Here is a 14,524-nt window from a genome sequence, read left to right as displayed (position 1 = left end):
TCATATATCAAATAATTTATTTACATCCTAGGTGCTTATCAAACACATGTGAATGTGATGTCCCATACTGTGCAGCATACAAAAGGAAAGCATGCACTGTCAAGGTGTACAGCTCAATGCCTCAAAGGCAGCAGCGTCGTTGCCTCGTACAAAATTGAGTTCTGTAAAAAAATCTTTGACTCTGTGCTACAGACTTACAAAAAAAGGAAAATACACTGTTCATTCAGGGTTTGAAGGTTGCTGGCAGATCATGGAAGAAATGTCAGTTCACAGGGCTGACCGTTTCTGACGGCAGACATGTCACGTAAGGTCACTTCGTGCAGTATGTGGTAAAACCCCCAAAAATGTGAGGCATGGGAGCTAATACAGCCATACGTCTACATAGAATTGTCGTCACATTCAGCACTTTGCCTTAGTTCACTGTACTTGAGCCCAAATCCAAGGAAGAGTCCTATATAGCTGCAGCCATACAATAGACTCGTTACTACTACTTGTTGCTGGGCTATTTTAGTTCATACTTTCTGGCGGGCGAAAATGTGAAACTACGCAAAAAAAAAGGACAGTACTGGAAAAAGCTCTTCCATTTCTTTTTTTTTTTTTCTTCACATAACTTCGTGCCTTTTATGCCATACACCACAAGAAAACAACAATGGTTTCTAGCTTTCACAGCAAGTACCAACAATAGTGGGGCCGCAAATTAAGAGAAAATCTACTAATTTGATTCACTCGACATGCAATTTTCAGTCGGGCACACATCAGCATTATAAATGTTGGAAAATGTTGAAGCCAGTTAGAGGAGCGCAACTTGTGGGGAAAGTTGCTTCTTTCTTCGCAGATCCTTCCTGCACATCGGTAAAGGTCAAGTTACCATTGCTGTTCCTCAGTTTTCATGAAAAAGCCTCAATGTGTGTGTGAGAGGGAGGAGGAGGGGTGCGTGTGTGCGGTCCTGAGAGCGTGAAAACAAGCAGTCAGTATAATTGGTGTACAAATACAACCACTGCAATTTAAATCCAACGCACGCATTACCTGCAAAAGCTGACTACAGTAAGGAACAGGACTCTGAGGGACAGTCAGGACTGAAAAACAGCTCCAAAATTGCAGCTACAAGCACACCCTAAATGCAACAGCAGCAAGTAGAGCAATACACTTGAGTGCACATGAGTACAGAGCACAGAGTACTACGCCAGGAAGAACAAGAAACATTTTGTGCTTAACTCTGACAGCAAGCAGCCTATGCACATAAAGGGCACAGGCTCCTCAGCGTCCAAGTCGTCAGCCACTGCCATGCCCAACCAGAATTGCATCAATTAAAAACCACTCAAGGAACAACTTTCTAAAACAAGATTCACAACAAACAAAAACAATGTAGCATACATACTTTGCAACGACAATACACAACAATGAGTTAAAACAGAATGACCACATGACAGTGATGGTCTGCAAGTGCCCACCAAAAAATAACAATGAAAAAGACATGACATTACCATGGTGTAGAATAGCTAAGTCCAATGCTAAAAAAAAAATAATAATAATAATCACATAGCACTTTAAAACTTCAGTTCACACAGCACAACACTGCATAATTAAGAATGTTGTACAGCATGCCAACCTCAGAACGTGGCAAGATAAGCAGTCACCTTTTCGTTCTTTTTGCTCCAGGTGACCACCGACTTTTCACTGAGGAACAAACCCCTCCTTAAAGCTTTCATAAGGCCCTCAAGATGACAAGCATTGCGCACAGCATGAAAATGGGGGACACCAAGGTCATCACAAAGTAAGAAAACTGGGATTCCATCCAACCAAATCACAGCCACAATGGTGGCTAGCAAGAGCAAAGGACTGGCAAGGATGCTACACAAGCTCCTGGGCCGCTCACCGAGAACCGTTACAAGGATTCTTAAACACAACCGCCAGTTTCTTCTACGGCCTTCCCACAAAGAAATAAGCATGCAACAGCTTCTTGGAAAGTCGACAGTCGCAAACAGCACAATTTCTTTTATCGGATGGCCAGATTCACACAACGGCTGCCCACATTCACTACCCTGATTGCCTCCCAATAAATGAGAACAAAAAGGCAAAAAAGCAAACGTCGCTTTCAAGCATCAGAAATCGGAGGCTAAAAATGTGAAGAATGAAAAGCGCAGCAACTGCATCAGAAGAAATATAACAATCCAACCTGCTGCTATGCGTACAAAACAAGCATTGTTCCAAATGAAAATAGCCCGGAAAATGAGAGCACCAAAAGAAATGCACAGCTTTGCACACATGCTTGTACGGCTGCTAACAGAAGCTTTTGGAACATTGAAGCTCTAAAAAATTTAGCTTTCCACGTGGCCCATGCAAGCAGCAAGAATTCTGAGGTATGTACTCCATACTTCTATCCCCAACCCATTACACTGCCAATTCAGGGGCATGCAACCACTTAACAAGAAAATTTTGATCTAGTATCTGCGCAACTTAAATCTTACAGAAAGGTTCGTGCACAGATATGCACAGAACTAGCCTAGATTGTGTCATCTTTTGCACACTGCTTCTCATGCACTCTTAGCACTGGCCCTATCTCAGTCAGCCACAATATTAATCACTTTTTGGGTGCAGTGATGTTCATAAAATGCAATGTTCCTTAGGTAAATTTCTAGAAGTGTAAAATATATGTGAGTGTGTGTGTGGGGGGGGGGGGGGGGGAGGGGCAATATGTGCATACCACAGAAATAATTCTCATGAAATACCCACAGGAGTTGTAACATAGCTGTATAGCTAACTTCATTTCTGCGCACCGCAATAATCACATGACAAGACAGCTGCATTGCATGCAACTTTTTTTCTTTGTATGGTGGCAGTTAACGATTTAAAAAACTTCTACACTGTGCAATCATCGTCACAAATATTGCCGATTTGCAGGTTTTTCTGGCATAAGGCCCAAGTTTGACTGAGAAGCACCATGACTAATCAGAATACTTTGAATAAAAACAATCATCAATATTGAACAGCACCACACTAGACTTCTGTTATTTCGATCCCGATTGAAGGTCCCAGCCAGTGCCCATACATTTCTATAGGTCCAAACTTATATTATTTCGATCCTAAAATTGGCCTTCGTCAAATAAATCCAACTGTGCCAGTCAGCACGCATGTGCCTAACCTCGATGTGACCCCAATAGCCACCCCTTTAGTGGCAGTGTGTCTCGGCGGAGCTTAAGGGACAGGAAATGCGCTGCATGCGTCATCACCCATCAAAAATGTCTATTTTCGGCCAGCTCTAGGAACACGTTCAAGCAATAACCATAGCTCACAATTGTCAAATTACGGTATTTACACAATGCTAACACAGACTCCCCCTTTTTTTTCAACATCAGGCCGGAAAATGTCTGCACAGTGCAATGCTTTACTGCATAACACGAACATATTGCGGCGAGGCTGACTTTCCAAACGGTGCGGTGAAGCTGATTTTAGGAAACTGGCCATCAGTGTGCGACACATCTTTCTTGCTAAAAATTCCAGTGCCTGTTAGATTTCTACTTAGTTTAGGAGCTTTTATAGAATTCCTACATTAGTTTTTTTATTTTAAACATACAGAAAGTGAGCATGCATTTGATTCGGGAGGCATGTTAGACTCTGGCAAATGCTGCTAAATGAATTAAGAGGTGTTTTTCGGCATTTTTATGCATTTTGTTCAATTCGACCCGCCAAATAATTCAATTTTGTCGGTTCTGTCAGGGGCGAATCAACGGAAGTCAACTGTACATGCAAAAGAAAACGACCCATCAAAAACTTTTAACAAATCCAGCCAGACCTGAAGAATGCTGCATGCGTCCAAATGATCACGTGCTCCTGGTGTAATGCCATACATGTTATCACTACATATAAAAGCATTTCACATGTTTACTACATTTGCACAAATACATTAATAAGGTGCGACCATGAATGCTACCTCATGGGGCACTTCAGACAACTTGGAAATAGAAAAGGTCACTGGTTCAAGGCAGTCACAATTCAAGTAAAGCGTTAAGCAACTTGCTTTTCTATGCCACACCTAAGCCTGCACCTCAGATGACCATTGTACCACCTCCATCTCCCCTCCTCCATGCACTACGTAGTACATTCGGCAATCACACCCCTTCAGCTATTCATACCTTGTCCACATCCCATAGACCTCAAAGTGTCTCTCAATGCAACACCCTGACAATGCCTTAATGGTGCGCAAGTTAATGTCATGCTTTTGATGCCCTCTCACCCATTTCCTTTTAGAGACATGGCATTCCTTGGCTTTCTCAGCATGAGTAAGCAGATGTAAAGCACCTGCTCTGGTTTCATTGAACCCCACCAACTTCTGCCTCACAGGCATCACCAGTGTACTACTTCCTCCTCCAGACACGGGTATGTAAGTTGAAAAACATTCGGTGCCAATGTTAGCGCTGAAACATGTGAACACTTGCAACTGGCTGTCGCCACCTTGCTGCTGCATCGTGCACAACACCATTCCTACCATTTGCAAACACCTCAGAATGTAACATGCTCATTGACGAAGGGAAATGGCGACCTGGTTTCTTAGTTGGTGACAAACGTAGTGCCTGAGACACAACCACAATGGAAAAAAAAAAAAAAAAAGACCCCACCGCCAGCTCCGCTACTAAACTTTTTAAAGTAAAGCTCCCTTTGCGAACCCCCTGTGCCTCTCTTGCCAACCGTGGCTGCTGCCTGCTGCTGCTGCTGCTCATGTGTTCTCGCCGAACAGCTCACACTTGGTTGTGGGACGGCGATATCATCTAGGAGTGATGGCTCATACTACTTCGCTCGCAGCAGCTGAAGGTAGAGGGGGGAAGCCAGCCTGTGCATGCAGGTCATTGGCTGCTGGTGGAGACGATGAGGAGGCTGTGATGTGGAGAGCCGCGATGAGAAGCGAGAGAGGGCACTGGAGGCAATGGCCTCGCGCTGCGCATGCATTGCGTCACCTGGCATCTGCACCTCCAAGGGGAGGTTGGGTACCCCAAACAAATGGCACAGGAAGCCAGCTTGCCTCTTTCAACCCCTATAACAGTAGTTGCCTTCAAAGGTAGCATTGCAAAGCTCCTCGTTTGGGGCATCCTTGAAGCCAGATGAGAAGGTGCACATGAACACTGCCTTGTGTCTTGCAGGCTTTGCTGTATATAGATCCCAACAGGGCACATTGGAACTGATGCATTTTTTTTAGTAGCACCTTCGAAAGTTGTTAGTAGTGCCTATGACATGTTTATGTGTCTTTCTTTGTGGTTGTGCCCCAGCACTACATTGTCGCTAAGCAAGCACCAATTAGCCAAACAACATGTCCTCCTGCTGGTTTCTTACCTCAAAACTACTTGGCACAGGGAAAAAAAAGAGAGGGGGGAAGACACGTTTATACCATATTTCAACTGTGTGTGTGAGCTTAGAATAGGGCCCCCGAGCATGGCAGTGATGAGGTACTGAATGGGACCACCTGCATGGGCCTTGGCGTATGTACGCTGCTAACAGCTAGAACAGAACCATGCTACAATAAAATGTCCTAACAGGAGCACTGCGCCAAGAGGCAACATGTGTGTAGGCTGAAGAAGTTCCACTTATGCAGTAATGTCACATCGATGCACATCACTGCAGTAGGTCGGTCTATTGGACCTAAAGTTGTTACCGCAGTTGGACCCCTTTGAAACATTGCCACCATTACCCTCATCGCTGCAGACTTGCACTCTTGCTATTTTCAGGTAAGTGTCTCCTGCCATTGTGAGGCTGGAGTTTCTGTTAAGATTAGTCACTTGGTGGTTCAGCCTGCCATATGTTAAAAATCAGGGAATGAAGTTTATCGAGGGCTGGAGGGGGGGAGGAGAACAGTTTTTTCGAAGCGATATTCTAGAAAAAAAAGAACCTTCGTCATGTTTGTGCAAATACAGCATACTTTAGAGAAAACTCAAAGCAGGACAAGCCAGATGTCTCGCTGGTAAACATGAAACTAACCTATGAAAAATATTGTAAGCACCACACCTTTGAGATTACTAACCTGCAACGCAATGGGCCAAGCCATGTCAAGCACACAGACCGTTTCACAACTTTCCGCATACCAAAGGCTTCAAGGAAAGCAAGTAAAGAAGTAAATTTCTGGAACACTTCTTTTTTCAGCATCTGCACATGCACACACTTATGCACATATGTACAAGAACTGTGCAATGAAGCTACTGAAGTGTAGCGGCACTTAATTGTAATGCATAGGGCTATATTGGAACGCTTGAAAATGCATAATGGGAATACTTGTACAGGCTTTCAGCAACAACACCCAAAAAAGCAACACAGAGCCAGCACTGAAATTGTCTTGGCATGCACCTAGACCACCTCCCAACAGTGCTGCCCGGAAAGAAGGAGCGATACGTACATCCAGCTTGGGCAGGGGTTCCCAAAATCGATACATCAATGCTTTGGCAGCAACGAATCAGAACAATAGTATTACCAAAGGTGGACTGCAGATTGCTCTACGCACCCTGGTACCGTTAAGCAAAATTTCGTTTCTAACGAAAGAGAAAGGTGCTTCTAAGGCACACACCACTCTTTTCAACTCGCTGCAGAAAGCTGTCAGGCAGGCCAAAAAGTTAGGGATTGAGCCAGAACTACGTACAACATGGAGTAACACTAGGGTGGTGCTTCGGACACACTAAACTCTGGGAAAATGTAAACTAAGTTGTTGGCTGGAGTCTGAGCTTATCTAAGAGATATGCTGAGGAGTGCAAAATAGACAATCCATAAACAAGGAAACAAAACACTAGTGTATGCATGTATGCACCCCACATCTTGCACTGGTTGTTTTGCACTCATGTCTTCTCATGGGATACTGTGTTATGTTTGGTTATGACAGATCATGGTTACATGCACATGCTACTTTCACATAGGCACATACTCAATTTATCTCTATGATTTTATCAGCCTCTAGAATAGGTGAAAGCCTCTCAAGGCATAGCATAAAAGTGTATAAAACTTATTCCACATAACAAATGCTGTGAAGATAGACAAGACAGCTTGCATGACAGAAATTCCAATATTCAGACCTCACCACTGGTTTTTTATGCTACAGCAGTCTAGAACATAGCAGAGTGTGGGTGTAGGCCAGCTGGTGATTCATGATTTTGGGAAGTTGCCGCAAGCACAACACAAGACTTTAAGGAAGGGACAACATGAAGAGGTACTGAAAACTGATGATTTGCTTGACAACTGCTTTGCTTGCAGCAACTTCCCAAAATCAAGCAGTATAGAGTCGAACCACGTCATATCAAACACTGATAAATCGAATTATTGCTTATATCTAACAGGTGTCAAATCAACCCGAGAACTGCATGCATTTTAAAATTTTTACATTAAACTTGCTTGGGCATCAATAGATAACTCGGCAACCAGTTCTCCAAAGTCTGCTTCGCCTCTATACAGTTACGTTACGCAGTCAAGTGTACGTAATGTGTTGCAGTGAAGCATATAAAGAGTGCAAAGGGGCCACTACCCCAGGACATGGTAGTTTTGTCATAAATGCACGCACCCACTTTCCCTTGTCACAGTACAAGCACTGAGACGCCTGATAAGTGTACTAGCTAGTTTCCAGAGCTATTTTCGACATGCCTGTGGCGATTTGAGGCCTTCTTTCGCAAACTTTGTGCACCCCGTATACAAGATCATAATGGGGACTAATATGCATTCCTTATACATGTGTGCACATGCAGTCTCCGGCCCCTGTACGAGCACAGAGATGTTTAACTGCACTGGCAGTCATTCAGAGCTGTTTGCGACATTTCTGTGACGATTTAAGCACTTTTATATGGGGTTACAAGTGCAGCCCTAGCTGTAAGAAATTATTACTTTATCAAGCCAATGTTATAGAAGTTCACGTTTCTTGGTGTTGCATTATTTATATAACAATAGCTGTGAACTTTCACGGTTTACTGTCCAACTGCTTTGCTCATATTAAAGTCAGACAATAATTTTGGTGTCACCCCTGCAATTTATTTATTTCTTGAAACGACCCCTTTAAAGCCACCCAAGTGATGCATCGGCAGGGTTCATGCCATGCTCTCCGACTGTGATCCCTTTTTGTTCGCACCCTCTAAAGGGGGCCATGGCCCCGAAACAAGAGGCCTAAATCGCCACTGCAACGTAGTGGCCTCTTTCCCCTTTTGATGTGCTTCAGCACAACACACTGCGGTGTAGAGGACTAAGAAAGCTGCATTATGCAACGCTGACACGCTTTCTTTTAAGCCACCGTGCTTATTCACCCGCTTCACTTTTAATTTTATATATCAAACTATTTGGTGATCATCAAACCGTTTGACATAATGCCATTCGACTGTATGTGGAGTTGAAAACCTTGATAGCAAGTAAACACCATGTAGTGCCCTGCATCAGGGGCAGCGTCAGAGACAGCAGTCGCGCAGTGTTCAACAAACACACTCCCATAAACTTTGCACCCTGCAGATGTTGAAGTGGCAAGACAATGACACACAGCAATCAGGCACAGATGCAGCCATTATTATGGCTGAATCTGTCACATTGCAGCCAGGCTGCCTGCTGCAGCTACCTCACTGTGAGTACATCATGAGGGCATGTGAGGATGCTCAAAATTGCACAATATCATGACACAGCGACAGTAAGGTCCAATGTGCACAAACCAAGATTGAGCGCAATGCTTGCAAAGGACACTGGAGGAGGAAAGCCCAGAGATCCCGGAAGTGCGACAAGTCCCAAGATTGCAAGCAAGGCAAAAGGAGTGGGAACCATGCTGAGGCACTGCTGAATTGTCAGACAGCAGAGAGGTCTCCCTCAATTAGTTAAGCCTTCCACTCTGCATATAATCTGGTGTTGCAGTTGATGACCAGCAGATTCCTTGCACAGGACAAGTCCATGAGGTTTTTTTTTTTTACTGCTGTGTGGATTAATAAAAATTAAACGAATTGTTTAATTGCAATTCACATGTGGTGCAGCAGGGAACAATTCACTGAGCACAGTTTCATTCAGTTCCTTTGTTGAGCAGACCTTCCTGCATGGTCAAACATAATGGAAAAAATCCGCAGGAAACTCCACGAGCAGATTCTCAATGAGACTGTCATAAACATCAGTAGAGAGCAGAGGGTGCACGGAATAAAATGCCTACAAGCACCACGAGTAGAAGCCAATAGAGAAGTAAGGAGTAGTCACAGGCTCAAATGTGTCACCTACACAATGCGTAAAGGCGACCTCAATAGAAATTTTGCTCTGAAACGAATAATTTAGGCACAACAGTGCAAGATCATTGCCAGAGAACTACATCACAGATGAAAACCGTGTGCTGCAGTTCTTGATTATTATCAGCATGGCTGGTTATGCTTTCTGCGAGCTAAAAAGTCATTCATAGTAAAAAATGTTTAGGCTGGTAAGATATTTTTTAAGTGGCAATGCCATGTTGGAGAAAACCTTGACAGATAAATCAGTGTGTGTAGCCCAGTGTTATACCCCTGTATTACAGGCAAATTTACCCCTGTATTCTAGTACAACCCTCCACTCAAAACTTCACCTTGTCTCAAAAAAGCTGATCGCAGTACTACCCTGCGACAGAAGCTGTCACTGCCCTTTATTGGCACTCCACCGCAATTATTAAGAAGTGTAGCGAGTTTTTCAGCTGATGGGCAGCGGCGCTGTGCTCAACTTGGTGGAGTGGAGGAAGAGCTTCGAGTCGACGATCGTTTGAGAAAACTAGGGTAAGTGTCACCTTGAGGGAGTGCACTATGTTAGTGTCATTCGCAGGCTGTCACATGGAAACATTTAGTGATGCTCGCTGAAGGAATAACTCGCAGGTTAGTGTGTTCATTGAACTTACTTCACTGTGTTCATGTGTGAAGCCCCCATAGTAGCATTTCAAAAATAAATATACAATGCCAGAGTTGTCTCTGCTTCTTAAACCACCGTTTCGCGATTTCAAATGACCTAAATATCCCTGCTTTTGGAAGGAGTCATTCTTTCTCAGCTAACAAAAAGCATCTTTTCTAGGCATCAATGCTTCATCATTTTCAAATCTTCCAAACGCACAGCCCGTTGTATGAGTATTGGATGCGCTACCATCTTGTCTTCACTCATGACTGATTATGTCAATGTTACTTTGAAATTATTACCTAAAATAACGAAGGTACAACCTCAGAGTTAATTTACCGATAGACACTGCCACCAATTCCAAATTACATTTTCATTTCACATCTGGCAGCATGCCATCAAAGTGACACTCCCTGTGGCAATTTGTACTCGCTCGAAGAGTCATTAAATTTGCCCGTCTAAGTGGGGTGTATAACAGGCTTCTGTATGTACCCTTGCAGATTCAGCCTAGCAGCAAGTACAAAAGGACGATTTAGTACCCCAGTGGAAAGTGGCACAACAGGCTGCCACACAACAACGAAACTGGTCGTTTGCACAGAAGCACGAGCAGTGTGGCCGCGACTGTGGCACCAGGGAAATTCGCTTAAAGAACACGAAGGCTTCCCTCAACTAAGGTGGCCTGCAGTCCCTCGAACAGCTGGTGGCACCGCATTCGACATAATCAGAGTTTCAAAGCAATGTTCTTCAATATCGCACAGCGTGCTTCTAGCCTCGCGGAAACATGCATAATGGGCAGAACGCTAGTAAATTAAGATAAGGTGAAAAGTGTCGGTGTGGCAACAGCAGTGCAGTGAATCTAGGTGCCATCGAGGGTCCTTGCTTTCCCTCTCCCCGACCACAAGCATTCAAGGCAAGCACCTGGGTGTTCCAGCAGTGTTCAAGGACATGAGGCAGAACACTGGCTGGCAGCAAGCCTAAGAGACAGTCTTTGCAGATGCAGAATAACAACACGGGTGGTGGGGGTGGGCAAAAGTAGTGGTGGCATGCGTCTCAGATAGCTTTAAAAAAAAAAGGGGGGGGGGGTTTACGTGCCAAAACCACAATCTGATTATGAGGCACGCCGTAGTGGGGGCTTCGGAAATTTGGACCACCTGGGGTTCTTTAACGTGCACCTAAATCTAAGTACACTGGTGTTTTCATATTTCACCCCCATAGAAATGTGGCCGCCGTGGCCACGATTCCATTCCGCAACCTCGTGCTTAGTGGCCCAACACCATTAGCCACTAAACAACCACGGCGCGTTTCAGATAGGAAGAGCAGCAGGGAGACAGCATGTACTAGCGCGACGGGTTGCTGTCCCTGTCCTTGCTCGTAAGCTTTTCGATGAGCTCCTGCAAAGGCACCAACTCCCGCCGATCGATGAGCCCAAACTCCTGGACAAAGAAGATGAAGTGCTTGAAGCTGGTGTTGAGGTGCGCCTCCTCACCCAACTGCACCACTTCTGAGAAGTGCTGGTGGTAGATGTGAGCATAGACACGAAACAGTCGCTTCAGGATTGTCTTGGCGATTGAGAAGAAGTTCTTGGGGAAGGGCACACCTGCATGTCACATGGACACAAGTTAGCACACAGCCAGTGACAGACCTCAAAGGCACAAATTATATTCAAGGTTCATTACCAATGATGACAGAAATCCACATACAGTACAGACCATTGATAATAATGTTGACAAGCCAAAAAACTGTGTGGCTCTAATAACCACATGCACACACATTTGCACCTCGGCTGGTTTTATATATCTTCAATAATGAAGATGAACAATAGGTGTTTCTGATGTTGTAGAGAAAGCTCCAATGTTTACAAATGGACTTCAGTGTACCCAAGTGGTTTGGCAAAATTACCTATATACTAATAGCCAACATGATGATACAAAACTAAACAAGCAAATACTGTGAAACACAGTAAAGCCCCCAATACATATTTTTGGCAACCACAGAAACATTTGAATTACGAAGGAACAGCGCCAACGAAGACGATCACAAGTGGGGAGAACGACACAGGACAAGCGCCAACCTGCTACTGTGTCGTTCTCCCCACTTGTGATCGTCTTCGTTGGCGCTGTTCCTTCGTAATTCAAGTATGCACCATCTAGCCCAAACGAATGTTGTCCTGAGCACAGAAACATTGCTACAAGTTTCCTTTTTATAAAATCAAAAGTATATATTAAGAGAAAATTATGAAATTCAGAGAAATTCAAGCTCTGGCAACTCACTTCGCAAATGAATAGCATTGCAGAGCATTACTGCTCCAAATGCAGTTCTCTTCAATTGGCCCAGGTGATAGACATACAAGTATTGTCTTTCTAGATATTAGGAAGGTACTCATCACTGCTAAATAAAAAAGTTAAATCATCATATATACTACTCAGCTAAAATCTCTACCATCACAAGGCATTTCGGAAATCTTGTACGCACTTTTTCGCAAACTTTGTCATTGGGCCGAATTCCTAATGATTGGAGGGAGGACAGCCAAGGTCATACCAATTTTTAAATCTGGCAATCGCTTATAACCACTTAACTGCCAGCCCATTTTGTTAATTAGTACCATCTGTAAACTACTTGAAAATGTCATACATTCACAAATCATAACATACCTAGAAGAACACAACATAATCTTTAAATGTCAGCACAGCTTTCGTAAGGGATATTCATGTGGTGGGCAGCTAGCTGGATGTACTAATGACTTGTTTTTATGGATTGATGCTGGCAAGCAAGTTGACACCATTTTCCTAGATTTTTCTAAAGCTTTTGGCTGTGTTCCTTACCACAGGCTACTACTGAAACTAAAATATCTTAATATTCACACATAAGTCCATTGCATGGATAAAAGATTTCTTGTCACATCGAACCCAACTCACAAATATCAATAACTGCAACTCCTCCTTTATTCCAGTTGTATCCGGTGTTCCACAGTGAGCGTGCTTGGTCCTTTGCTATTTCTAGTCCATATGAACCATTTCCCTAACTGCATGTCGTTCTGAGTAAGACTATTCGCCGATGATTGTGTTACCTACCGTAAAATTTCTGCTGACACTGACCATGAAGCACTGCAATCAGACCTAAACGCATTGAATACATGATGTTCAGACTGGCAAATGACCCTTAATTGTACTAAAACTAAATGCATGTCATTTACATGCTCCACGTCTCACATTGCAATGTCATACTTTCTTGATAATAATACTGTTGAGCTTAATACCAAGTATAAATAGCTAGGAATCAATTTTCAATCTGATGTAACATGGCGTCATCACATCAACGTCACTCTTGCATCTGCTAACCGCCTGTTTAGATTAATCAAACACAGACTAAGGCAAGTGCCTTCACACTTAAACTTCCGTATACTACATTAATCATGCCTAAAATTTAATATGCATGTGCCATCTGGGATCCAAACCAGGACTACATTGTACGTAACGAACTTTTGCAAAGCCGTGCTGCTCGTTTTATCTTTTCAGATAATTCTCCGTACTCTGGTGTTACATCTTTTTAAAAAAACTAGCAAAATTGGATGCCTTATCATTACGATCCCCCCCCCCCCAACACAGCTATCACTCTTTCATAAACTTTATCATCTCGAGCGTTTGCATGATGACTTCTTTCAGTCATGCTCTGTCATTTTCCCTCGCCAAGATCCCCCTTTTAAAGTCAACCACCCAGTGTGTTACTCAGCTCTTTACGCGCAATCATTTATACCCAGAACGATACCCCACTGGAATAACCTACCATCAGACATGGCTACTGAAGCTCACCCCGATAAATTTCAACAAATGCTGCGTACGTATATCAGAACGTGAAGTCTCTGTGCAGTGTGAAAATGTACCTTTTTTAAAAGTTGTTTTCTATATTGCATTCCTCTGGTACCTTCGCTGTCTGTTATTGTTTCCAGTTCTCTTTTGAGTGCCTTTGATGCATTCTGAATTCAATGCGCTTCAATTTTCTAATTTCTTCTAATTATGTGCTAATTTAGTTTTATCCAAACTTTCATTTTACTACACAGAGTCGTATTTGCGTATATTGTCGCGTTTTTCTAACAAATTGTTATAAGAGTATGTTTGCATGCCCCCCTCCCCCCTATGTAAATACCCTCTTCCAGAGGGCCTTCAGGGGTATTTTAAATAAATAAATAAATAAATAATCTTTGCTATGTACTTCAAATGTAGGGATGCAGCTATTAATGTGAAAAGTCTAAAATCGGTCAGAGGGGGTTTGCTTGCTAATACCACATGTAATGAAAAGCTGATATAGCATTATTGCTTATATATTTGCACCAGTACTTCTCACATACCTCACTTTGGTATCATTGTGTAGAGGAAAGAAGCCATTACTCAATCATGCATGTGTCGCGTGCACAGGTGACGCAATCGCGGTTAAATTGATCCCCTCACTTGGTGTTCAGAGAGACAAAGCTTGGCAGTACACATTAGTCGATCCAAGCAGGACTGGTACCTTTAAGAGAGCTCGCTCAGCCATAGTAAGTATAATCCATCAAACTCAAACCTGTCCTCGTCAAGAGTTGTCTTACAAGTGGGAAATGTTTTGCTGAAATTTCCAGCTTGCTAGGTCTTGGCACCCCCACATTTGACATGCAGGGTCCAGAAATGGCATGAAGAGACTTGTGCAGCAAGACAAAGGGATGTCA

The 14,524-nt window shown here is 43.4% G+C and overlaps 1 protein-coding gene across 1 annotated transcript in view; it reads right to left on the bottom strand.

The window, feature by feature from the left end:
* LOC142575285 (MOB kinase activator 1B) overlaps positions 1-14,524 on the bottom strand; it is a 32,474-nt gene continuing 17,950 nt past the window's right edge. The window contains exon 3 of the mRNA XM_075684522.1: positions 1-11,422. Coding sequence (XP_075540637.1) covers positions 11,163-11,422 — 260 coding nt within the window. The 3' untranslated portion in view covers positions 1-11,162. The remainder of the gene's footprint in view (positions 11,423-14,524) is intronic.

This window comes from Dermacentor variabilis, chromosome 1 (genome assembly GCF_050947875.1).
Source record: "Dermacentor variabilis isolate Ectoservices chromosome 1, ASM5094787v1, whole genome shotgun sequence".
In the NCBI taxonomy this organism is placed as follows: Eukaryota; Metazoa; Arthropoda; class Arachnida; order Ixodida; family Ixodidae; genus Dermacentor; species Dermacentor variabilis.
Note: the sequence above shows the minus strand (reverse complement) of the source record. Positions and strands in the feature narration are given on the sequence as shown.